The sequence below is a fragment of the Apus apus genome, chromosome 3, assembly GCF_020740795.1.
Source record: "Apus apus isolate bApuApu2 chromosome 3, bApuApu2.pri.cur, whole genome shotgun sequence".
NCBI classification, from domain to species: domain Eukaryota; kingdom Metazoa; phylum Chordata; class Aves; order Apodiformes; family Apodidae; genus Apus; species Apus apus.
In genome coordinates, this window is record NC_067284.1 from 66,282,152 (window position 1) to 66,309,439 (window position 27,288).

The 27,288-nt window shown below is 37.1% G+C and overlaps 1 protein-coding gene across 1 annotated transcript in view; it reads left to right on the forward strand.

Moving 5' to 3' along the window:
* Positions 1-27,288, forward strand: part of USH2A (usherin) — a 388,839-nt gene that overhangs the window by 227,639 nt on the left and 133,912 nt on the right. The window contains exons 37-39 of the mRNA XM_051613556.1: positions 469-648; positions 21,539-21,689; positions 21,868-22,010. Of these exons, the coding sequence (XP_051469516.1) occupies positions 469-648; positions 21,539-21,689; positions 21,868-22,010 (474 nt within the window). The remainder of the gene's footprint in view (positions 1-468; positions 649-21,538; positions 21,690-21,867; positions 22,011-27,288) is intronic.

Consider the following 27,288-nt stretch of genomic DNA (forward strand, 5'->3'; position numbering starts at 1 on the left):
ATTCTTACGTATGCAGTGGAGTGAGCTTATAAACTCATAAAGTAAGTATTTTTTCTGGTGAATTCCAGAAGTGCTACCAGTCTTTCACAGGCGTAAGTCTTAACCTTAATGGTTTGAATTAGCAGTTACCACAGAAGTGTTCTAAAGATGAGTAATCTCTAAAAACTGGCTTCTGTCTGCAGCCAGCACTCAGCTTTGCAACTGCAAGGTTGGTTCATTTAGTTTTTGGGTTTTAAAAGTACCACAAAATGATGGTGAAAGGAGGAGAAAATGGTGAATAATATTTGTTTCTTCCAGATAGGCCATCTTCCAGTGTTATTGGTATCAATGGTGACTTTCATTTGAAAAGAAATTACTTGGTTTCTAAAGACAGTGAGTTGTAGCAGATGCAAGGTCTAACATTTGTTCTTCTTCCCTTCCCCCCTCTTTTTTTTTTTTTCTTTTTTTTCTTTTTTTTTTCCGTAACAGCTAATGCTAATTATTCTATTGTAAATGATACTCGGATGTTATGCAACAGCAAGGAATCCAATGTATGGGTACCTATTAAAGGACTGATTCCATTTTCTAACTACACAGTGCAAGTGAAGGCTTCCAACAGCCAGGGCAGCTTGATAAGTGACGCTATAACAATAGTCATGCCTCCAGGAGGTAAGTATGAAAAAATGCTTTTTCTGTGCATGTAACAATTACACAAATACTCTGCTGAACAAAATGTTATTTATTATTGCAACTGAGGACTGGAAGTTCAGACGAATATGTTTGCATTAGTAGTTCTCACTAACAAAATTGTTCTTTTCAGCTTCTAATTTGTCACATTGCTCAATTTAAGAACTAGAGAATGAAAACAGGTAGTTGTATAGATAACGCATTATGTAGGTGAGAAATGCATGATATACTTAAACTTTTTTCAGTGAATGGTGTTGTATCCTATCATGGATGGCTAATCTAATCTAAGAATATAGAGTCACAGTACTTTGTAATCTGTTTTAGAATAAAAGTCATAAGTGCTGGCAAAGAGCACTTACGAGGTAGACTTAGAGAATTTGTTTAATAATAGTAATATAAACCACTGGTAGTATGTTGTGCCAGAATCCACGTACTCGTGTAGCTGTAAGGAAGTCAGTTGCAATGTGCTGATCTACAGTGATTTGGGCTCTAAATCACTTTTCGATGTTATTTTCATAAAAATTTGAAATAAGAGATTTGAGCAAATACTCCCTGAACATTGGCTATATATGTATTTTATATTTTATTTAGTGAAAGCTTAAATTTTTAACTGATGTATAAGTGTGTTCCTTTTGCATTCTTTTTTTCTTGGAGGTCATAGTGCATTAGCTTTTGTTGAATAAATGCCAATGGAAACAATTAATTTAAGGCAATTTATAATTCTAAAGTGAGACCCTAACAAAACTTGATCTTGAGAGATGTATAGGTGTAGCTGATGAGAAAGAAAAATGTAGAGTGAAATATATATAATTTGAAAGTAAAAAAAAAATCCCCCATTAACCTCACAGCTCAAAACCACAGTTACTCTTGGAACATTTTGCTTGCAAACAGATGCATTGGTTTGGGGCCAAAACAACAGAAAGAATTCTGAAAAGTGAATAAATCAAATGCAGAGTTTGTATGACAGTTTACCAAGTAGAACAGAAAAGTTAAATTCCCAGCACATCTTATACTTTTCCAATTCGATTGCCAAATCATACCTAATATTAATAAATATACATTGTTCTATAGTAATACAACCAGATCTGAGTTTTAGTGCTGCTTTCAGCGTGAGCAGTAAGACACTAACATTTCTAATCCCACTGTCACACTTCAATTTTGTGTGTAGAAATAAGAAAATCTGGTAGTGAAAGTTTACCAAATGAGAAGGTAAAGGATCTTTAAAGACAGGCAAGGATGTGCACAAGTTTATGACAGCCATTAAGATACACTTTCTTTCATCATTAGATTGTTGTTGATTACAATTAGAAAACTTATAGCTTTGAAATTATCTTTTTTATGACCTTGTGGTAGTTTAAAAGCAATACCTCATTGATTAAATAGGTTTTACTTCATGCTTCCTTTTAGTTAATGATCTGAAAACATATTATCCTGATTTACACATAAAATCATGCTGAAAAGCATGTGGCATTCACTAGGATACGTGTGTTTAAGTAGAATTAAATTAGCAGTGAGAGTTATTAAAGACATCTTCCATACTATTGTCCAGTGGACTGTGATCTGTAGTGAAATGAATAATAAATGAAGCAGTGCATATGAGAGTAGTAGTCTCACACATACTATGTTCTCACTATATGTGTACATACAGACAGACACATAGGGGTATGTCTAAGACAACGTATGTTTACTTTTCTCTGATGTTTGTTAAAATGACTCTTTGAATGTCATATGGAATTCTATTACATGCTAAATTATAATGGTAATTTTACACTGGCTTGTGTTTAGTGCCTTCGCTTACAAATGCTTTCTAAATCATTAAAGGAAATCTAGAGCCTACGGAAATCAGAAGGATTTTTTTTTGTTTGAATGCCCAAGATTTCTCTTGGACAGAACTTTGCTTGATCAAAGACTGGAAGAGGTCTCATTATGCACAAAATCACAGCCTTTTAATGTGTATTAAAATGTAGCATTCCCTTTTCAAGGATAACAAAGAATGCTGTTTCAAAAATTTACATTGTGGGGAGTACTTAATGGACCTTGGTGGAAGATTGTGTAAGAGGGAGTGTGAGAGAGGACAAAGGAGAATTTTATTTTGAAGTCACTGTAGATCACTGCTTTTCAATTATGATACAAATTTTCTTCCAATATGCATTTCTCATTTCATTTTTTAATTAAATGTATTGCACATAATATAAAGCACACCAAATCTTCCGTGCTACCTGATTGGCTGATTGGCCATGCTTAAAGTCAACACTTAAAAAAAAATAATCTTGGAAATAAGGAATATATTTTATCTAAGCTCTTGACTAAAACTGCAGTGGAGGTTCAAGAGTTCTTGGAAAGAATAAAAAAAATAAAAACGAAATCCAAATGTTAATCCATAAATATGAAACTTTCTTTTGACCCTTGCCCTGTAGTGGTCTGGAGTTACTAATGGGGTTAGGATTTCAACTCTTAATGGCACTTGGTGCATTAGTGTTTTGTATGCACGGAATTCAGCATTCAGTTTAATAAGTGGTTGACATTGGTGATGTCCCTTAATTTGCTTAAATCTAATTGGCTCTTTTATCAGTCAAACCTGTATGGATTGGCAATTGATCAGAAAGGGTCAGCCATGACTGTGCATGTACTTAAATGCTGGAACCACCAGTTAAAGTCACTGTTGCATAATAAGAAGCTGAAACCATGAGAACAAATGATCTTCAGAGTCAGAAGGCAAAAGAAAGAGAAGTTTTTCAGGATGTTCAAGTTCAGAACAAAGGCATCATGGAGTATATAAATTTTAAATACACTGCTTTTTGCCTCAAGACTTAAAGCTTTTTTTTCCAGATGAAATGAAATCTTGCCTGAAACTGTCTTTGTTACATCAAAGAACTGCATAGAAAGGTGTAAGAGATGGAAGAAGCATAAAAGGGCATAGTTTAAAATGATTAGTGACAAATTTCGTACTGCAGAGGTACAGGTAAATTTTTTTGAGTTTTCTTTTTTTTTTTTCCAAAAGAAAATGAATTGTTCTGTTTATCTCATCCTACACTGTTTTGGTAGAAGTTATTAAAAATTATATACTAGCCAGAGATTTACATTAATTTGAGAATGCCAACCAGTTCTAGAGAGCATGTTGGTTTAAAATTAAATTAATTAGGGAAGTGAATTGAAAGGATACAGTGGATGTAAAACTGCAAAAATCTGCTAGAAAATCTGTACAGAGTTCTTGGTTATATATTTTTATTCTCAGTGAGTGCTATTGCTGATATTGTGGCACATGAAGGACCCCATTAATTTAGGATTGCTTTGTAGTAAGTGATAGTAAGCTTACAGAAAAGAAAGTTGCAATCTCTACTGGTACTAGCTTGTACTCCAGTTAAATCCATTTGTTCCTTGCATTTGACCACAGAAGCCCTTGTTTGGAAGAGAATGTGAAGTCTGGTATACAGAAAGGATGAAGATAGATTATGTTGAAAAAATAGGTGCAAAGAGAGATAATGGAGAGAAACAGGCTGCTGATCATATGGGAAGCAGGAAGGTGGAGGCTCAGTCATCACCTCCAAAGCACAGGAAAGGACTGGATTCCCAAGTAATCACAAGTATGAAGCTTGTGGATGGTGATTCTGTAGCACATTGCAGTTTTCTCTGTGTGGTTACTTGTGTTTTGGATTCCAAACCTTTAACTTGGTGCTGACTTATATATAGAAAAGACCCTCAGAAAACTGATATGTATTGCCTATGAAACATCTCAAAGGGAAGATACTCTGAAAAAATATTAAGCTAAGAAGTGAAGTGTCACTTTTTTCTTTGTCATAATTTATGGAGTATGTTGTTCCTTTATGGGCTCTCTGACACGCACAACATAGGAATGTCTACCTGGGAAAGATGTCAGTTTTTGCCTTGGACTCTTACTCACCCACCCTTTATCATAGAATCATTAAATGGTTAAGTTTGGAAGGGACTTAAATATCACCAGGTTCCAACCTCCCTGCTATGAGCAGGGACACCTCACACTAGACCAGGCTGGACAAAGCCTCATCCAGCCTGGCCTTAAACACCTCCAGGGAGGGGGCTTCCACAACCTCCCTAGGCAACCTATTCCAGTGCCTTACTACCCTCATGGCGAAGAATTTCTTCCTGATGTCTAACCTAAATCTTCCAGTTTAAAACCATTATCCCTTGTCCTGTCACTACCCTGTCTGGTGAAAAGCCCCTCCCCAGATTTCCTGTAGGCCCCCTTCAGATGCTGGAAGACCACTATAACGTCTCCCTTTAACCTTCTCTTCACCAGGCTGAACAGCCCCAACTCTCTCAGCCTGTCTTCATTGCAGAGGTGCTCCAGCCCTTTGACCACCTTCATGCCCCTTCTCTGGACCCTCTCCAACAGCTCCATGTCTTTCCTGTGCTGAGGGCTCCAGAACTGTACACAGTACTCCAGGTGGGGTCTGATCAGAGCAGAGTGGAGAATCATCTCCCTGGCCCTGCTGGCCACACTTCTTTTGATGCAGCCCAGGATGCAGTTGGCCCTCTGGGCTGTGAGCGCACACTGGCGACTCATGTCAAGCTTCTCATCTAGTACCACTCCTAAGTTCTTCTCCTCAGGACTGCTCTCTAGCCATCTTTTCCCCAGCCTGTATTTCTGCCTGGGTTTGCACCAACCCAGGTGCAGGACCTTGCACTCGGCCTTGTTGAACTTCATGAGGTTGGCATTGGCTCACCTCTCCAGCCTGTCGAGGTCCCTCTGTATGGCACCCACTCTTTCTAGGGTGTCAACTACTCCACACAGCTTGGTATTGTCAGCAAACTTGCTGAGGCTGCACTCAATCCCACTGTCCATGTCTTGAGTAAAGATGCTGAACAGCACAAGTCCTAGTACTTACCCTTGAGGAACACCACTCATCACTTGCCTCCACGGGGACACTGAACCATTGACCACAACTCTCTGGGTGTGGCCATCCAGCCAATTACTTATCCACTGAGTGGTCCATCTGTCAAATCTATGTCTTGTCCGTTTGGAGACCAGGATGTCATGTGGGATGGTGTCAAATGCCTTGCACAAATCCAGGTAGATGATGTCAGTTGCTCTGCCATTATCCACCAACTCTGTAGCCCTGTCATAGAAGGCCACCAAATTGGTCAGGCATGATTTACCCTTAGAGAAGCCATGTTGGCTGTCACCAATCACCTCCTAATTTTCTGTGTGCCTTAGCAGATTTTCCAGGAGGATCTGTTCCATGATCTTGCTGGTCCCTTGTTGTGTTCAGGATGCTGCATACCTCTGCTTATGTGCTTGGGCTAGTTCTCAGCAGCAAAAAATGAACCTACATCTTTGTAACTGTTGATGTTTGTTCAACATCTAAAGAGGATAGTGTCCTGCAGCCAGAGGATTTCTGCCACTGCTAGTTTAGGTAGCAACACCTCTGAGACTGGATATTGAACTACATCAGAAAATCACTGACCTAATTATGCAGACAAATACAAACCACATCATACAATTTATATTCACATCTGAAAACATAGTGCAAGTTGATCACTGAAGCCAACAGGCCTCTTTAGATGAGTGAATCTTTAGTAAAGAAAGCAAACTCATGCCAGAATTATTTAGGAAGAAAAACCAAACCTGAGTATTCTAGAATTTTCCCTGTGAGACAAGTTTAGTTATCCATGATGCTCAATGTCACAATAGAATCATACCATAAAACTTGTTTTGAGATAATTTTCTTTACTATAAAATTCAGGTATTTCTGAGACATTAGCTGTCTTTCTTATTTATCTCCTCCCACACCTTTTTTCCCCCCAATTATTTCTTTATTTTTTTTTTTCTTTCTTTTTAAAATTTGATTCCCTATAAATTTAGACTAAAACCCAATGAGATTCTTTTTTCCTAAATCTTCTGGGTTTTTAAAACTTTTCTTCTCTTACATTGTCTTCTATCATTTCTTGTAAAGGTGGAATACTAAAACCAGAATTTAAAAATTGAGAAAAATAAATGAAACATCACATAGAAAAAAAAATAATTTTCTGGCATAATTCTGTTTTTATTCATTAAAAAAAATTAAAAAATCTAAATTCTTAAACATTTGCATAATATCTCTAACTTCAGAATAATAAAATCTCCAATTTTGATGAAGAACAGGAAATGTTTTAAACAAAATCATTGCAAACAAGGCAACACAGGTGGGATGGGGAGTGTTAACGGAAAGTTCTTAATGAAAAATTTTGACTGTATCTCTTCTAGAGGTAGTTTAAGGAGAGGGCAGGATAGCATAGGGAGGGGGAAAGAGCTCTTCTACATCTCTCACCAATGACCTAGCTAATTAAAGAGTGTCAGTGGCAAGCTGTGTTAATTGTCTGTTCCAGTTCCTTTTGTCCAGAAAGATGATTTCAAGGGGATATAACGGTAGGATTGCAAAAGTGCTTGTGTGGAAAACTGGGATTTGTTCTAATGAAACAATAATTCTCTAACCTCTGCAGTATTGAACTGATTGTCATTTTCATTAGTTCTACTTTATTCTTTTATTCCCCTCTCCCAGTCTGATCAGCCGATCTTTCAGTGAGTTGTATCCCTGGTTTTGGGTGGCTGTTTTGGGTGGCAAGAGAAGAGAGAAGTAAGTCTATTGCTAAAAGGTTGCATCTTCAAACTGTGGCAATGGGAAGCACAGAGGTGCCCACATCTCTGCTTGCTTTCCTAAATTGCAGCCAGCTGGGGCTCAGCCTAACTCCACACATCATAAAGGAATGCCTCAAGGTTCCTTTAAATTGAGCCTTAATATGAGTCCCTACTCATAAAACTGGAGACTCCCAGAAGGCAATGTCTTTTTTCTTCTGATTGCCTCCTTCCTTTTGCCCCTGCACCCTATCCTTTTGTGGCTAGGCAGTTGGCCCAGAGTCACAGCTATGCTTTTTCCATGCTCCAGACATAGGATACCTCTATTTGTCAGTTCTTAGGTTGCTTTCTGTCTTCTGGTGCTGCACGAAACAGGCAGGAAGATCAAAATTTCTATTTTAGTTGTCTAAAAGAACATGGATGTTTTTGCCTACTTGGGGAGAGCCAGATGAGAAAGGGAGAACTGTGCAACTGCTTGAAATGGCCTGTTGATCGACTATAAGCTGGCAATTAACCTCCTTGTAGGTCTTATTCCAGGTCTTTCCAAAACCTTAGCATGAGGTCCAGGTGGCACTTAGGATCTCTTGGAAGATATCTGTGATAGAGCATGTTTCACACTGGAAAACTACAGCTTGATTGTACTTCTGAAAAACAGAAGAATATAGGAAAATGGGAAAAATCGCCTACTGTGTAATTTACCAGCAATTTAAAATTATTACCTACTGTCACATAAACCTATTTTGAACCAATTTCAATTGTACATTAAAAAGATGCACTTTAGACAGAGTATGCGTTTTTATATTATAATTTTTTATCCATTCCCTGTATCTGAACTAGAACGTTCAGTGCTCTAATTAGAGTCAGCATCCTTTATGTGATAAATTAGCTTCTTGTGTTGAAGGAATTCTACGATAAAATATCTGTAGAATTAAAAAAAACAAATTTCAATATAATTGAAATTCCTAGTGAAAACACACCAAAGACATTTGAAAAATCACACCAAGAGTTTTGGCTTTTGAACCATTTTCCAGATATATGCAAGTATTAGGAATTGGATCAATTTTTATGTTACTTTGCTTCTATACGTTAATTTTTTTGTTGTGTTTTTGTTGTTGTTGTTGTTGTTGTTTTATTTTGGGTTGGTTTTTTTTGTGGGGGTTGGGGTTTCCAACAGATTTATTTATTTATTTATTTATTTATTTATTTATTTATTTATTTCATTTTGGGCTCTTTTGGTAATTTCATTCTGTATTTTTTACACTTGAAGCATCTAGATTGTGGAAGTTAGCCTGCTGATCATAAAGCATTTTACTAAAGTGGCAAGGGTTTTTTTTAGATACTTTGCACAGCTGAGAAAGCTTTGAAGTTTCTCTGTTTGCAATGAACTCTGTGAGCCTCCAGCAAAGTTCTGTCACCCTGTTACTTATTCATTATGTTTCCAGATTAAAACAAACAAACAAACAAAAAACTTATTGAGGGAAAAATTAAGCATGTCATAAGATCTTGCTGAGGCTGAAATGTAGAGGGACTCAAATCACTTTTCTGTTTTTCTCTTTAGCTGGGAATAAAACTAGAGATGATCTTTCTTAAATACAGTGGCCATAAAAGTGCTTTTGGTTTTTTCGTGGTTTCCATTAGAGTTAAAGATAACTCCTAATGACTAAAATTTGGGAGTTTTCTGTGTAGTTTGGAAATAGATCTGAAATTGAATATTAAAAATCTTTAATTATGTATCTGAATTCTTAAAACACTTTTCAGAATTAAAATATTTTTCCGCCGTGTATCTAATGCTGTGTCCTAGTGGTGTTTTAAGTGTGACTTTTCGCTTCTCATTCTGTAACATCCAAGCAGTTATCTTTGGGCTAGTTAACTGGTTATCTAAGGAGAAACAAGTTTCTCTGTAAAGACAGAAAGGGAAAGAAAAGGGAAGCTGAGAGGGAGCCAGTCATTAGTCACCATTTCTCCTCTGGGGTCCCCATAATACAGTATTGTTGCACACTACCCTCTTTCTTACAACAAAGGTGGCACGAAGAGTCTGTATCCCATAGTGATTCCTGACATTTGACAGTTTTTCCTCACTGTGCTATTATTTCTAAACATTTATTTTTGTGTCTGCATGTACTTACAGATGGACATACACAAATATGTATATGATATATTAGTACATGCACGTTTATGCATACATGCTGGATTTTTGTCGTTTTTAACTTGGATCTGTATGGAGGTCTTCTTTATTCTTCTGACAAAGAAATACTATGCTCTTAGGTTAATCCAGATTAGTAAAATAAGAGAGAACAGGAATTAATGTATTTAATGTCAAGATGGGATACATCCAGTATTGAATTATATTAATTCTTACTATTTGTCTACTGGCATCTTTATTATATTTACAAATACTTACTAATTCAGTTTTCCAATAGGCTTCTGAAGAGACTGAGGATTTTTATTCCCATTTTACAAATAGATAGGAAAACAGGCATTTGTTAGCAAGGGAACGTAAAAGAGATTTTTATATTCAACCTTGTGTTGAAAAATATAATATACATGTCAGAAAGCTTTTCAGCCTCTCTGCTTGTCCCTCAGCTTAGACTGGGGGATCACTTCTCCATAAAAGGTGAATGTGATGGCTACTGTGTACATAGAAAATACATGAATTCAGGTTAAATGGTTTTAGATGTTAGATTATCTAAACAGCTCTAATGGAATACCTAGAAAGAAAAAAGTTGAATGAGTGAAGAGATGGCATTATATTAGGAAAGAATACGTTTCTTTTCTCTATTTTTCCTTCCACCAAAGTGAGTGCTCTTTCATACGAAGAAGCTTGTTTGAGGGGGCTATTCATAAGAAATTGATAGTCCTGACAAAAAATTCAGCAGGATGTTCCTGATGATTGGACTCTGAGTTAAGCAGCAGTACATTTTCTGTGACTAATATTCAGCCTTTTCAGTCTATGTTTTAAAAATGAATGAAGTAGAGGAAGTTTTCCCAGCCTCTACTTTTTGTCAAAAGATTGAACAAAATCTGTATTATAGAGAACAAGTATCGCCAAGGTATTTCCTTTACCTCAACATATGGTGAATTGTATGTGCAGAGTGGGGTAAATACTATGACATGACTTGTGGCATATAAGGGAAAACACAGTCAGCCTGGCTTGGGTTTAAGTAAAACGTGATGGTATTACTAAGACTTTTAATCAATTAGGCCACACAATTTTGAACAAGAAGACAGTAGCCAAGGTCTTTTCAGTCAAAATATTTGGGAATAGATTACCCATTGTTGTATATTGACACACTTCAATAAATTTATGTGTTCTTCAACATTATCTGAGGAAATGAAACAGAGTTAATTCATATAAGTGGTTTATTTGTTAAAAGTATTTAGAACTGGACATTAGCTATTGAGTAGCTACTTAATAATGCTGTACAAACATTCATCGGTCAGGTATAAAAGATGGTAATAATTTTACCCTGTTTATCAGATAAGGCAACTGTATATTTTATACATATTATTTCCATGTGTGAATAGGCTTGTCTGAATTGCTTTTTATTCACCTTAAATATCAAATATTTTGCTTCAGTGGGTAACACCTGGATTGTATTTCTGTCAATTGAAATGCTATTTTTAGTGGGGGACCAATCCATAAAAACAGTTAGGAATATTTTGCCATTGCTAAGTGTCATCTTTCATATTTTGTCATAGCTTATCTCTGTTAGAGCACGGGCTAAAAAAGCATCAGGACTATTCATCCCCAAGTGACTAACATTCCCATCACGCACTTACTGGACAGCACAGCCATCTCTGGGTTCATAAGCAAGGTAGGCAGATTACTGCCCATCTGTCTGGTTGAAACTCTGCTACTGTGGAAAACAAAAGAAAAAAAATATATTTCCTGTGAGAAAAGACAGAACAGGTACTATTGTAATCCAGGGTTAAAAGAACTTTTCTGGTCAAGGTGAAGCAGCGTACACATCACCAGCAGAGGGGTCAGAAGGAGCAGGTCCTGAGTTCTAGGCATTTGTGGATCTGGATGTCTGTTGTCCGTCAGTGCTGATACTCAGTATGAGCGTTAGAATGTGATCCTACTGCTGCTTTCTAATACAGCTTAATTTATTGATACTGCAGCTGTTGAACTAGACTGTAACATGAAGTGACAGCCATAGCATTGCAGGTGGCAATTTTGAGAAGTGATAAGAATTCTTGTTTACTCTGTAAATCTGATAGTTCAGATTTCTCAGCCTCATGTGTTACATAAAAGAATAATATAGTGTTTTGCTGTTATTTTCCTAACAATAATAGTTTTATTTTCAGAACTAATAGCTTTATTCTCCTCTTTGCCATTGTGCAGGTTACCCCTCTGAGAGTTGTGCATGTTGATCAACTGCAGGATTTTTTTTATATAGGGAAAAACACTCCATACTGTTAATGATGACAGATACAATTAAATTAATTTTCTGCCATGTCCTTTGATGTACACAGATTTTCCCCATTGATATTGATGGACTTTAGAGTAACAAGCACATGTTGAGAGGGAACCAAGCCCCTGAATGTTGTATTTTGCTCTTTGTGGAGCTGACTATATCACTTTATATCTAAATGTAAAGAAAACTGCTGACGGTTTTGATATATTAAATTATAACTGAGAACTAATTCAAGGATCTAAGATGCTCTTTGGGAGAGATCACTTTACTGGTAGGAGAAATCATTACCTTTTTTTCCCCAGTCTCATATATTTGTACTGTACGTCTTGGAAATATCATTCCCTACAGTTTCTGAATCTTGATGTTTAATTTAACACAAAGGTCTTTGAGCAGCACAATGGCAAGAGCAGCTTCTGCTAGGAAAACCTCATAGAAGGAAATTGAAATGTACATGTTTTTTCTCATTTATCAAAGAAGTGCAAAAATCTAAACTGACATTTTATATTAAATGAATTATGAACTGTGTACTTTGTACCTAAGGGAACAACAACTAAATTAGACTTTTGTTAAAGAGAGAGAGAGAGGAAAAAATAGGCTTTTAATAAAATATATAGTCATTTTAGGTATTTTGTCTGAGCCTGACATATGCTGTACTTTGTGGAAGAAAACTATAGAGTATAGGCTCTTCAAAGGCTATATGCTTGGAATATCTTGAAGTGAATTGTGAAGCAGGTTAAGATAATACACAAACCAGATTTTCTACTTAATAAGTATTATTGCTTTTATATTTTTGTTTTCATCTCTTCCAACCGAGGTGAGCAGGAAATATAATATGCTTTCTAGTAGTTTGAACATGAAGCAAAGCAGTAATTTCTATCTATCTATTTATTTATTTATTTATTTATTTATTTATTTAACTTCCATTTGTGAGAGTATGGTTGCTACTGAAAAAGACTTCCAGGGAGCAAAATTTTAGAAGACAGCTGACTGAAGTATAAGAGGTAAATTTTCAAAGAATCATATCCTCGGTATTTTAAGGGCATGACTTTCACCATCTTTAGGTGAACAGCACTTCTTGCAAGCAAAGAGGAGACTCCCTGTGTGTAAAGTTAGAGCTTGTAATGTTTATGAGATTTTGTACATTCCAAACTACTGCATTTCCTTCACAACTTTCAGTCCTAATATATTTATTTCAGTGCATGGAAGACTCTCTGATAGTGTGGTGATAAGCACCTACACCTTAGAGAAAATAGGAAATGAGAAGATAAAATTCAATGGTTTCTGTGGTAACATATTTCCTATTGCACTCCTATGGCATTTTTGATATACAAACAAAATACCCAAGAACTAGTTGCTTTTCTCATATGCCATATGCATATATTTCATAAAGATATATTGCACAAGATTAAGTAAGTTAGCAAAAAGCTTTCAGAAACTCAGCAAACTCCGTGCAGAAAACAGTGGTGTAAGAACAGTAATTATGGGAATATCATATCATGACCACATCACAAAATCTGAAATACAATAACAGCTCTAGTGTTGTTCTATATGAGCACCATCAGGAGACTAGAACCAAAACCAAATCTTTATTTAAGATGTATTAATCATGGAACATCCTCAGGTGAGATATGCAAACATACTCACACCCAAAGAGGCAGTGCCTTGATCATTGTGACCTTGCAATTCCCAGCAGTGACAAAGTCATTTGATCCCATAATGTATGAGTCTGCTTGCACACACATTGTGTAAACAACTGGTGTTTAATTTAGTTACAAGTAAGGTAATAGTTTTTTCTCATTTATAACTAAAACTTTACTTTTATTATTCAACAATACTGATTTTCTAAATCTTATCTCTGTTTACAAATCAAAGTACTATTTAGTGTTAGTTTAAAAAATACATGTAAATGCCACTGGAGGTGTCACAGTGTAAATGCACATTCTTCTGTTACAGAAGGGGAAGGAGAGGTGGCAGCTTGAAAAGGGTGCAGTGGTTTGGCAGAGCCACAACAGAGAGGTAGTCCCCTCCAGGCATGCTGGAGAGTCTGACTTTCTGGCCATTCTATGTGTGGAGGAGGTGAGAGGGATAGGGACTTCAACTGTAGGTGGGAAGACTCACTTTCTTCTTTCTCAACACCTGCCTCCCATTTTCCCTATAGACAATGACAATAGACAAGGGTTTTTTGTGCTTACCACATATGGCATAAAGAAGTTAATTATCAGCAGTTAACCAAATCCAGCTCCGTGCTGCCTGGGTTATTAGGAGCAGAAACTTTTAGGAAACCTCTTTTCCTCCTTTTTCTGCAAATAAAGAAAAACTTTGAGGAGGGAAATGTCTGTTATGGCTTCAGTTGTTTCATGGCCAAAAGGTAGTCCAGTGACCTGGAATCTCAGAGACACCTGTAGAACTCTCAAGATATAACAGGACTGCACCACCCACTGTGCATAGTAGCCCCCTAACATCAGCTAATCTGTCATCTTGTCAGATCCTTTTCTATTTATGGACACTCTTAAGCTTATATTCCAGCAGAAACTGCCTTATTTCACACCATTCTCTAAGTGCTGCACGGAAATGTATGGAATTAAAATAACTACAAGTAATCTTATTGAAGATCTAATTTATTTGCAAACCTGCATTGTTCTCCAGTCTATATGTATAGGCACTTATAAACTGATGCTTCTGTCAAAATGTACATAAACTGGCAACACTTTAGTTTTCTGCCAGCAGAGTGGACTGTTCTGTGAATAACAGTCCACTGGCACATTCATTCTGCAGGTGTGCACATAATGCTAGCATTTGAACCAGGAGACTTCTTACTTAATGAGAACATTCAGCTCTTTTCTAATATCTCAGTTTCTCTAACCTTCAGTTGGTTGCTATATTTTCTTAGTTCCTTTTGCCACATTGACTGGGGATACTGCAATAATCATTTGTAGAAACCACATCCACTCATTCAAGTAGAATCCTGTGTTCTGGTTTTGAGCATCTTATGTTATGCTTTTGCTTTCAATCATAGAATAGAAGAATATTAAAAAAAAAAATATTGCAAAAACTTATGCTTCAGATTGAGGCATACGTGTCTTGTAACATCACCGCCTCTGTGCCTTTTCCTTTTTCTTTGTGCCTTCATCTTATTACGGTCCCCTTCATTGAATTATAAGGCAGAAAAAGAGTTCATCAGGAAACAATCTCATGTGTCTTCTTTCCTCAAAACTGTAAGTTGTCTCATTTCTAGTAAAAAAAAAAAAAAAGTTTAGCCTGATGGACATTTGAAATCTTTCTTGCAGCAGTTTAATCCCATTATGGCATGTCCTTTTTCCCAGGACACAGAGATTCCCTTTGTCTTTGCAAAACTTCTGTGAAGTTGAAGATTCCTATATGTCTATCCCTTTGCTCTTCTATTATTCTTTTAAGCTACTTAGGTTTAAACTTTCTTTCTTGGTCTTTTCCCAACCATCAGTGATACAGTTTGCTTTCTTTTGTTTCTTTTGGGAATCTCCTATTTCCAGAGCTATCTAAGAACTTTTGTTTCAAACATGGAGTAAAACGCTTAAAAGCCAGCTCACAGTTCTTTGAAATGTTACTATCAACATAAAAAATTTTCAGTTTAGCTGAGTAGCTCCTCACAATCAGCCTACAAGACTCTCACTAGAGAAGTTTCCATCAGTGTGGAAGTGAGCATACCTGCCTCTGGTCATAGCTCTCTGCTTGCAGATATCTGTTGTTATGAAAATAATCTCTAAAGCTTCTTCATGCGGGAAGCTGAAGCTGTTGCATGGAGAAAGATAGGATCTTCTTCCTTCTGCTCTTGCCACATCTGTTTCCCTAAGTAAAATGAGGCAGATCTGAAAGCCTCTTCACAAGAGATTTTTCATTTTCCAGTAACCAGTCACAATCAGCCCTTGGGAGCTGTTTGTTTAATTGTGATTTCTGCTTGATTTTGTAATATCAATCCTTATGTTTTTTTCCCCCATAGTATTTTTTAAAAAATCAGTTTTATGATACGAGAGCTATTGGCTAAGGCATCCTTTTAAACAGTCTGATGGATAATAGCTTTGCTAGGCAGTCATAAATTCCATCCAATGCCTTTATTATAGGTGTTAAAATAATTAATCATTCAGCTAATTGCTTATTGGCATTCTTTTGTAGCTTTTAGAGTTTAGCAAAGTTCTCACTAAGTAACATGGATAAACTTCTATCTAGCATGAGACAGGTTACTTCTTATATAAAGGTAAGGGTGACAAATCTAGAAGACATTTTAATAAGGTTGACCTCAGTAAAATATAACACTTAGGAAGGGAGCAACTCTTACACATAATGTTAGTTGAAACTCGTATCTGGTTTGCAGATGCTGAGGTTGTATGTGAAGGAAAGTTCATTAAAAGAAGGGGGAGGTCTGATTTCATTTTTCACTAGAGCAGTATTAATGAGGAACAAGTAAACCTGCTTTGGGTTTTCCAAAGACAATTGTCTATACTTCAGGTCTGCAGGTCATGGAGTAAAGCCTGGAACTGATTGTGGAGTTGATTTTCAGGACCCTACTAAAACTATACTCTGTAACTTGTAATTCCAAATAGTGCAAGCAGAGAAAAATTTGCAGTTAGAGCTTCCCCACTGAATCCAAATAAAAGTAGATTTTTTAAACTTCTTTTCATTTTTCAGGTGATATTGTGCCTTACAAGTAACATTAAAGATTAGTGCCAGAAGTGAAAATATTTACAAAGCCACTCCTTTTCATATGAAATTGCTGTTATAGCAGAGACAGATGTATTAAATAGGAGATCACTGAGAGAATAAGATATTTCTGTACCCTGTTTACATTATACCTCCAAAAATAAAATTTCACTAATGTGAGGTGTGAACAAGAAAGAAGTCCACCATGGACCTTCCACATTTTATGTTCCAAACTGCCTGGATGTGTGTTGAATAAGGGGTGTGTTGTCCTTGGTATACGTCTTACTAGATGGATATATATCTATAACTGAAAACATATATAATTGAAATTCTAAAATTAAAAACAAAAATCCAATGATACTCTATGCATTCTTTAGGCATTGGGTAGGTGGAAAACAACATGGTTGAACATATATATTAAATGAAAAATCAAGAACAACAGTGTGTATTTGCTTTACACTGAGTAGGAAAGATATCTGGGAAAAGAGGGTTTAAAACCAAACCAGAGTAAAGTTCAATGAACCTGTGAAGATAAGAAACAACAACAACAAAACAAAACAAAACAAAGGCAAAAAGAAAAAAAAAAAAAGGCAATCTTCTGCTTTGCCAGTAGATAAAGGTTTATAACTAGCATGCCCTTCTAGTGATGACATATAGCCCAGCATCATAGCCTGTCTTTCGGTTAAATGAAACAAAAACACATGGCCATGTTGAGAATTATGGAGAGTGCAATGACTGGAATTATTTGGGCTGTGCAAACAAGTAGATAACAGGCATACCTGTGAAAACTGGGAGAAACAAATGTCAACATATAGAACATATTGCCATAAAAAGTGCTGTAATGAGATGATCTCAGTATGGGTACCTAAAATAGAAAATGAATCAGGAGTATCTAAACAACCACTGCAATGAGATAGAAAAATGGGATTTGTGAATTGAACCTGGAAAAGAGTGAGAGCAGGCATGACTGAACAAGACATTTATCTGAAGGCAGTCTGACTGAAACTTTTCCTTGCTGTTATGGCACAAGCTGTTTTCTCTGTAGTGAAAGACCTGCAGTTATCTTTTGCATACACATGTATGAAGAATATTTTGTTCAGATGCAAGTGCATCATCCATGCTAAATATTTTACACATACAGATGTGGCAAATTGTAGAGTTACATTTACATGGCTTCAAGCTCTTCTAGCTGTCTATATGCAGATATTATGCATACAGCAGGGCCAATATATCTGATCACTGTTAAAAGTGGTGTTGCTTCACTTCGAAGTTGGTATAAGTTTACATCAATTTGGTAGGTAACAAATTGAGCTCTACTGATTTTTCTTTCTCTTATTAAATATTAGCAGCATAGACATTTTATAACTAAATAATAATTTATTGTCCCAATGACAATCACTTTTATAATAATACTCAAATTCTTCTAGTTTCTGAAAATTTAAAGTTCATATGTATCCTTGTAATAAATATAATTAATATATCTCAGAAAAATAGGCTTTCAACATGGACTAAATATTTCAGTACAATCATTTAACACAATGCTTCCTGTCCTAAAATAAATAATTACAAAGCTGACTACTACTACTTACGTTGCTTAGGAAGGAAATTGAGGCAAGAAGTTGAAACACTTTTCAAAGACTCCATAGCACATCAGTGGCTGAGCAGGGATAAGATCTTTCTTGACTCGTCTGCATGTACCTGATAATCTCAAATAAAATATGTCGGTGTCAGTTTGAAAAACTCTTCATTTTATATTATTTTGGGGGCTTTTTAATAATTATTTGATTAAAACTGACATCTGGTTGAATACTTTTTTCTGCTTTTGTAGTCTCTTCACTTGCAGAGTGACTTTCTGCCCTGCTAAGGGGGGATTTACTTGGCTAGATGTTGATTCAGTAGGTTGCAAGTGGAGTGGTTGCCCCTTGAGGGTCATATTGAAGCTTGAGGGAAGCTTTTTGAGCAACATTGCATCTTAAAGATAATATATCAAGCTGATAGATACATGGCTCTTCTGTTGAGAAATTCACGGTAGAATTATTGCTGGTTGCCAGTTATTACTTGGGTAGTAAGGAGTCTCTCAGGAAGAGGGATTGGATGAAAAGGGTTAAGCTGAGGGAAATGTTACACTGAAGACCTTGGTGATGAGGAGTGTCTGAAACAGCCAAAGGATGCTTTGTGTGCAATTTAAAATTACTGTTTTTCCGGGGAAATGCTTTGTAATTTTAAAGATCAAAGTGTGATTAGTTTAACAGAGCACCTTTCTCATTACAACTCATCAGAGACGCGACAATTTCTTTGCTGCACCCCCCTGCCTCCCTGCCCCATTCCTTTGGAAGTGCAGAACTGGGGACACTCTTCTCTAGTGCATAACTGAGGACATTCTCTGACAGGAAGTCTTTCAGATGGGATAAACTTGCTGTATGTTCTAATGTGTTGGTTTTTAAGTCCTGGGCTACACTTGTACTACAGGTCAGTCGACTTTCACATTTTCTACTCTTTCCTATGCTGTGCTTTTGTTGGTAGAAGAGATTTGAACAGTTAGCTGAGATTACCTATGCCATTAAAATAACATCCTCACTATAAGTAGTTATTTACATTTAGACAGCTACCTCTTTGTTTTTTGATGAACATTCCTGTATCGCTATAATAACCACCACTATATATACATAAAGCTTAATCGGAGCTTTTACTTTGTAGATCTCAAAGAGCTTTATAAAGAAGGATAAGTATTATTATCTCCATTTAACAGATTGAGAAATGAAAGACAAAGGTGAATTGATGTGTCCTGACAGAACTGGAAATAAATTTAACACTTTTCCCTCCTCAGTGAGTTGTTCACACTGTCTCCTCAATAGCAATGTGACCTTTGGCTTCCTGGCCAAATTACAGCTTAGCTAATTAGGTTCATTTTTAGATGTAGCTTTTTTTCCTGTGCAGAATTTCTGTGCACACATAAGCAACTGGTGCATTTAAAGCTACGAACAGTTCAGTTTTAAATGAGGTAGTACGCTGCTTTGAAGGGATATTGAGTTGTTCTATTAGTGTCAGCTTGAGAAAACACTTTAAAACTTTCTAATAAAAGTTCTTGTTAATTGTGCCATCTTTCTTATGCTGAAAGTTTGCCGAGTTTGTCTGCTAACTTCAGGAATCACTTTTTAAAGGGTTGCCAAAATAATTCATGATTATCTGTGAGTACAGCACTTTACATCCATAACATTTAAAACCCTCTTATTGCACAACTTAATTCCAGTATTAGTTATGTTGCTACTAAAAAGAACAATGCAAGTGAGGTAAATGCATGTTCTCCATTTCACTGTAAGAATGAAATTTAATTCACAGAGGCATTTCATGTGCAGATGTTTGATTTTGATGGCTCAGCTGGAGGAATTTGGGGAGCTGTTAAATCAGCCACCTTCTCTCTGAGTTGAGGTAGTCGCAAGCTCTTGATTGGCCTTGAAGGTGTTGGCAAGAGGTTTGCAGACCATTAACCTTAGTCTTGGACATCTCCTGGATTTGGAACCAGGAAGAGTTCCATTTTACTTGGGATTTACTGGAGCCTTATTGGCTAGATCTAGACAGCAGCAGCAGGAGGGACCATCCAAAGGCAGCCAGGCTGGCTCAAGCCCCAAAAGGTTAGGTTTTTTTTTTCACAGCAACAGACAGGAGGAGTGAGTGAGGAAAGCTAGAGATCCTGTTCCACTTCATTTTGACCTGAAAGAAACAACAGAGTTACAGGGCGAGGGGCCATTTCTGAGATATAAAACACCTAGTAATAACTCAGGTACCCCAGCTGCCAGCTTTTAGTAAAAATTTCTTATGAGAAATGGCAGACCTTGAACTTAAGGGAAAGGGAACAAGTCTCTGGAGGAAGCCATGTCTTGTGCCTTTCTATGTAATACAAATTGGAGCTGAACAATTTTGAAGTTCTCCAGGCATAAGTATGTATAATCAGAGTAAAACTACCAGATGCTAGTTCACATATCTCTGTATATAAATGTCAGTATAAATAAAAACTATCATACATGACTGATGACTTTTTTTTTTTTTTTTTCTCTGAGCCAATGCCATCCTTCCATCTCTTTCAGGGAGAGAAAGATTCAGCCAGTATATCACAAAGTCTGTTACTTTCCTCTTAGTAGCCACCTCATATACAGGTGGTAAACAGAAATCATAAAACTGACTGTAAAATACTGTTGATTCATCTTACAACTTATGCCCCAAGACTTACAACTACACCTTAAGTCATAGATCTGTGAGACTTTTTATTTTCCCAGTAGAGAGAAGGAAGAAAATAACAGCAACAAAAAAACCCCAACATCTGTTACAAAGACCAAAGAAAGAAGCAAATGGTAACTACTGGACCATGAAAAGCAGAACTATTATATAAGAATTTAAATTACAAAGGCAGCAACTTTCCTGTGTTTTAACTCTCTGGGAAAGAGCTACAGAGCTAGAGCTACAGAGATGCACTATAAAGGTTCCAATTATGCTTATATACAGAAAGTTTCTTTAACAGGTTGTTTTCTTCTTAAAGAAAAAACAAAGCCATAAACTCATGGGTGCAAACTGGTATAGTTCTTCTTACTGCATGCAGTGAAAATTGAAGCAGTTAAAGGTCATTGCTGGGCTCATTACTGACAGATTTTGATCCACAGATCCTGGACTTCATAAAAATTAATTTCCTTAACAAAACAGTGGGCTAGAGACTGAGACTTCAATGAATCTAGTTTGATTGCTAGGTAAAGACCTTTTATCCTTTAAAATTTCAACTGCTTTCTTTTTAAATTATTATTTATAAGAGTTAGAAAGTATCTGAATGATAAAAAGCCAGATCAATTTTACTCTTGCTGAGTAACATTTCTGTAAGCATTTCTTTAACTTCTCAGGGTGGCAGAGCTGGGCACAAGGAGAAGTAGATAATCTTTGAACAGGTGGTAGGGAATATGTTGCTTCTGAATTACTTCTGGTGTTTGGAGGGTTGCTTTTAGCAAAGTGATATTCATGCACTGGAAAGAAGAAATAAAGAAATAGCATTGTTCAGTAGTGAAAATGTTGAACTAAATGGACCATGTTAACATTGCTGTTGATCCTGAGGAACAGTTTTTCCAGTATATGGAGCATTTTGTTTCCACCCGGCATATGTTCTCCATGGTTTTCTCTGCTCTAATTCATCCATGTTTTTCAACAGCTCCAGATGGCATGATGCCTCCAAGGCTTTCATCTGCCACTCCAACCAGTCTTCAGGTTGTCTGGTCTACTCCAGTTCGCAACAATGCCCCAGGCGCACCCAGCTACCAGCTCCAGATGCGGCGGAGGGATTCTGCTGGTGACATTTTAGAGTACGCAGACCATAGCAAGGCCACCATCAAGTGCTGAGCAAGAAAACTCCCATTATCTTGAATATGACTCACCTTTAGGGTGGCTGTTTTGTTACAAGACATTGAATGTTTTAGTCTTTCTTTTTATGTGCTGGGATGTTTAATGATGTAACTCATGCTGCTTTTTGGTTTTTTTCAGTTTGCTTTCCAGCCCTACTGCTTCCTTACAACACAAGGTCAGAGATCTTGAGCCATACACTGAGTATGAAATGAGAGTTGTTGCCTCCAACAGTTATGGCAGTGCTTTTAGCAACTGGACTTCAATGACTACAGCAGAGGACAGTAAGCAGTCTGATCTTATTTAGCTCCCTTTAGCAGAAAATAAAAATAACAGTTCAGCTGCCATTGTGCATAATTTCTTTGGGTATCTAGTTTTCTCAGTTAAGGTGCAATAATGTATTTCCTTCCTGAATATTAACTTACAATAACTCCTGAGGGATCAAGTATATGGTCTTAGATTTTCATAAGCCATTTATATTTAAATATATCTTTTGTGAATCAATATCTTATTTTTTTATATAATATCCCTCCATGCACATGTGTTCATATATGGTTAGTTTAAGGCTCACTGGTAAGAGCAATGTTGTGAGTAGTGTTCCGTTATATTCAAGGATTTGATTCTGATTTCAGTCATATCAGAGAAAATAAGTTGAAGTTAATAGTATATGACAGTTGTCTTGTCTCTGTGTTGAGAATACCTAAGCTGTACCACTGCAGAACAGAATTTCTCTTTCCCAATGATCTTTTTTAATTCAAAGTGGTGATCTACTGGTCTGAAATTGAGTTTGTCATTGCCAGTCCCATCACTTACCTCATTAGTAGTTCAACATTCTGCAGACTCACTCCACATAACTTGACCCATCCTCTTGATTTAGCAAACAGGTATCAAGCATGTAGGTACAGTCATTCAGTTGACAGGGCAGGATTTTGCCCCTCATACAATATGTAAGCAGAAACATATGACAAAACATATGACAAAACTTGAGCTTGTTGTATATAATGCATATATAAAATACATAATTTTCCACTTTCTTAAAGAAACTGAGCTATCTGTTTCACCTTACAATGTAGCAGGATATCTAAGAGCACACTTTTTTGGGAGAGCACAGAAGTGCATTTAAAAGGCATCACTTGTTAGTATATGTAAAAATTATTTTTATGTTAAGTAGTAGGTGTAGAATTTTAAAATTGGCGTTATTAGGGACAGGACATGCATTCCTATATACTCTGTGAACGTATAGGTAGAAGTTAACTGCTGCATAGAACTTGGATGGTCTTTGTGTACAAGCATGAAATCCTACCCTCTGCAAAACCTGGCTGCAAAATGCTTTAAGCTATAATGGAAGTGGTTTGGGACAACACAACAACAAAAGGAACAGTCACATGGCTGCTCACTCAACTGCTTCCCACCCCCCCCCACACACACACTCTGGGTTGAGGAGAACAAATCTCATGCGTTAAGACAAAGGACAAGGAGGGTTCTTCACTGATTAAGGTCCCGGGCAAAACAGACTCAACTTGGGGAAAAAAAAATAATTTAATTTCACACTAATCAAACACACACAGGACACACACAACAGAAAGAGCAGGGCTTGCATATGTTACCCCACCCCTCCCTTCTTCCTGGGCCCAAATCACTTTGTTCCCCATTTCTCTCCCTCCTTTCCCCAGTAGCACAGGGGGACAAGGGATGGGGTTTAGAGTCAATTCCCAGGCTGGTGGTTCCTACTGCTCCTTCCTCCTCAGGAAGAAGGATTCCTTACAGTCCTTCCCTGCTTCCCCACGGGGTCCTTCTCATGGGAGAGAGTCCTCCATGAACCTCTCTTTCATGAGTCCTTTCCACAAGGTCGGGAGCTGCTCCAGCCTGGGCTTCCCACGGAGTCACAGGCTGCTTTGGGAACAGTCACCTCCCCTGGTGCCAGGGTCTTCCAAAGCTGCGCAATCCAAATTCACTGGCAGCAAATCCACTGGCCACAAAATCCAAGTCCACTGGCCAAGTTCACCCCTCCTGGCACCCCAGGGAATGTTCCACCATGTTCCTCCATGAGTGCAGAGGGACAGCTGCCATCTCACCATGGGTTGCAGGGAAACTTCTGCTCAGGCACCTTCTTCCCCTTCTTCCTCACCAACCACCAGCACCCGCTGTCCTCTACCAGCACCACTCTCCCTCTCCACCACTCTCCCTCTCCACCACTCTCCCTCTCCAGCACAGCTCTTCTTCCCCAAGTGCTTCTCTGCTCAGGCATTATGTTGATTCTTTTGCGTGTTAATCGCTGAGGGGCATCTATTGTCCGTCTAATGGTTCTTTGGTTGGTTTGGGGTCAGGGGGAGCTTCTCAGCTTCTTACCGGAGCCACTCCTGGTGCCTTTCCCTGCTACCAAAAACCCCACCAAACCAAACCAGAACAGGAAGGTAGATGTTGCCAAAGGAAGCTGAAAAACAAGAGAAAAACATAGTGCCTCTGCCAGTGTTTACACAATTAAATATTTTGAGATTAACAAACAACTTGCCTCTTCAGCTATGATGCTGCATCTTGTTCCTCAGCTTAAAACAAACTTCTGTGGTTCAGATAAAAACTCCATGTCTCTGAGGGGAAAATTATTTTCGTGAAAATATCCTCTTCCATTTGCATTTATACTGCTAACGAATATAGGCTGATTTATCCCCAGTATCCAACAACCTTTGTAATTTACAAGAAAACCTCAGCTTTCAGTGGTGACAAGAACTCTGGTTTAGGTATCATTGTGCAGGGCTGCCATCTGTGAAAGGATATTCAACTCAGTTGCTTAAGACTGAGTGATTGTCATTGGGTACAAGCAGTATTTCTGTCAAGTTTTCAACATGTTTTTTATAAAACTGCCTATACTGACATCTTGTTTGCAGAAGTACACTTAATTCTGGGCCCTGCTAACCAATAGACTCTGACTTTTAAGAGTACAATTTGACAGCAGAAATTCCCGTATCTCTTGTTCTGTTAAAATATATGTTTACACATGTTCTTATTGAATTTTATGCGGTGAATAGATGTCTGTTTTGTTTCACCAAAGCAAAAAATATCAGTGGGAATAAAATGTTTATATGTGTGTGTGTTTACGTGCACATACACCTGATAAGGATAGATGCAAATCAACACATCCACTTTTAGAGTCAATAGAGTTCTACTAATACAAGCTGATGATTTCACAATATATCTGCATATTATATTTTATTTATAAAAATATTTAGTAATCTAGGAGGATATTAGGACTTATTAAGGAAAAATTAGAAAATGCTGCCATAAATATGTTTTGTATCTGATAATAAATTCTCCTAATATACAGATGAGTAGGACTGGGGTGTTTGATAGTGCAAGAAAAAAACACTGTAAATAATTTTCAAATATTTTCATTTACATGAGTGTGGCACTAGTAACTGCATTCCATGCATTTTTAAAAGTCTAATCCGCCCGTGCCAAATAACAATAATATATATCTCCTATTAATATTTTAAGGCCTGCTAAACATGTATTAATAAAAGATGTTTGTTCCAGTGATCTTGGACAGTATAGCATCAGACTATTTACTGCCAGACAAATAGAAACAGTTGATGAAGTTTCTGGGTTAGTTGCTTTCAGTAACTTGAATGTAAATTTAAGGTGACTCTCTTGGAATCAATGGAATTACCACATAACTGAGAGGTCAGTGTGTACCATTGAACTGAGATCAGAATTGCATGGATTGCATTCAGAAATACGATTAAATTTTCTAGATATACAAAAAGAAAGCAATCATTTAAGTTTTCCCTTTTATTATGGCAAGTCTTCGAGCTATCTGAGAAGGAAGCTGTAAAAGAGTTGGTTATAGTTACATGCAGCTGGCCAAATGCTGCGTTCTTTTGGTGTAGATTTATGATTTGCAAAATAATATTGGCTGGTAGCAGTCCACACGGTGTGCTCTTGGATCAGAGGGTTAGTTCCCAAATGGGAAAGGTGCTTTTACTAGTGCTTGAGAAAATCCATGTTGATTTGAATAGCTAGCTTTAAGCTAGCAAAATTGCTGCTTCAGAGAAAACCCACCTTTTCCTTTATTTTCTTTTGGATATGCCAGAAACTGCCGGCAGTCTGAGTTACATACAGCAGGACATCTCAGTCACCAGCATGTTTTAGTCCTGTGGGTCAGTGTATGATTCCAGTATGGAGTGCTCTTACTGAAATCCTTTTATAGGTGCCTGTCTTGCACTAGTTGGGAGAGAAGGTTTTGCAATTTGCCGATCAGGCAGCCCTGTTATTTTATTTTTCGGTTCTTACATAAATGACTGCTCCTGTAATGTATCAGCTGAGCTATTTCTTCACAAAACACAGAAGCATTATTCTTATGATATAGAGTATTACAGTGTGCTCCCCTTGTACCCTTACCACACAGCTTTGGTTCCTGGATGCAGTGGCCTGTTATCTTAAAGCTTCCTTATATTGATAATAGGCAGAGGAAATGCAGGAAAAGTGGGTAGATGATACAGTTCTCAGTTTTTGGAAGCCCTTGCTTTCTCTGCTAATTGTATTCATTTTCTGAGAAGACAAGTCCCCTTGCTATGTAGGTTAGGTCCATATAATTTTGGCATATAAACTAATTCATAGTTGATGTGAATGTGATCACCTGTGCCTGAGAAAGATGAATGGACACTGAAGCAAGAGAAGACAAAACCTGGTGAGGTGATTAAGGGAAGAGAAAGTAATGTGAAACACATGACAAGGTGAATAGTGAAAGGACAAAAGGACAAATTAAGCTGAACTAGTATTGTGGCAGATATGACAGGATTATTGCATGTTAAATAGTACAAACTGCCCATGCATGCCTATAGATTAGGAATTAGAAGAAGTTTCTTAACTGATAGGCTGGGGTTCTGGAACCAGTGTGCATTTGGAGCAGTAGTGGGCAAAAAGTGTGAATACTCTGAAGATGGCTCTTAATTCATATTTGAAGGGGTTCATATGGAATGCATGTAATTTGATTTTCTGCTGGCTACAGTTGGTAGTATATGAAAGGCATCACATTTTGTTAATATGTATAATTTCATTGTCCGTGTTCCTGAAAAGAGTAAATGATTCAAGAATAAAAGGCACAGAAAATTTCATTTCTGCTCAGTTAGAGAGTTTCCCAGCAAATCAGGTATTTCTCATTAGTTTTTAAGGACAGTAATCCAGGTACATGTCTCAGTATACTAATGTAAGTATAGATTCCCCTGAAATGCATCCATGAGAGTATAGTTCTTCACTCCCCCAGTCTGTATAATAAGTAAACAAATGAGTGATTTTAGTCAGGGATTTAAAAAAGATTAATGAAAATTTTGTGCCTTCATTTAAAGTGAAATCTGAACTTTTGAAGCAGATGAGCAAAATAGCCTGCCATAAAAGATAATTTCATTTGCCAAAATGAAACTACCTTCTAGTATTAATACTGTAATGAAGTGGTTTGAAATATGAACTAAGAATCTTAAGAAAAAAAGATGCCCAGTGTTCTTATGTTCAGTAGTTACTTCTATAAACAATTACATCCATGTAAAAAGCTTTATGATTTTATTTTCA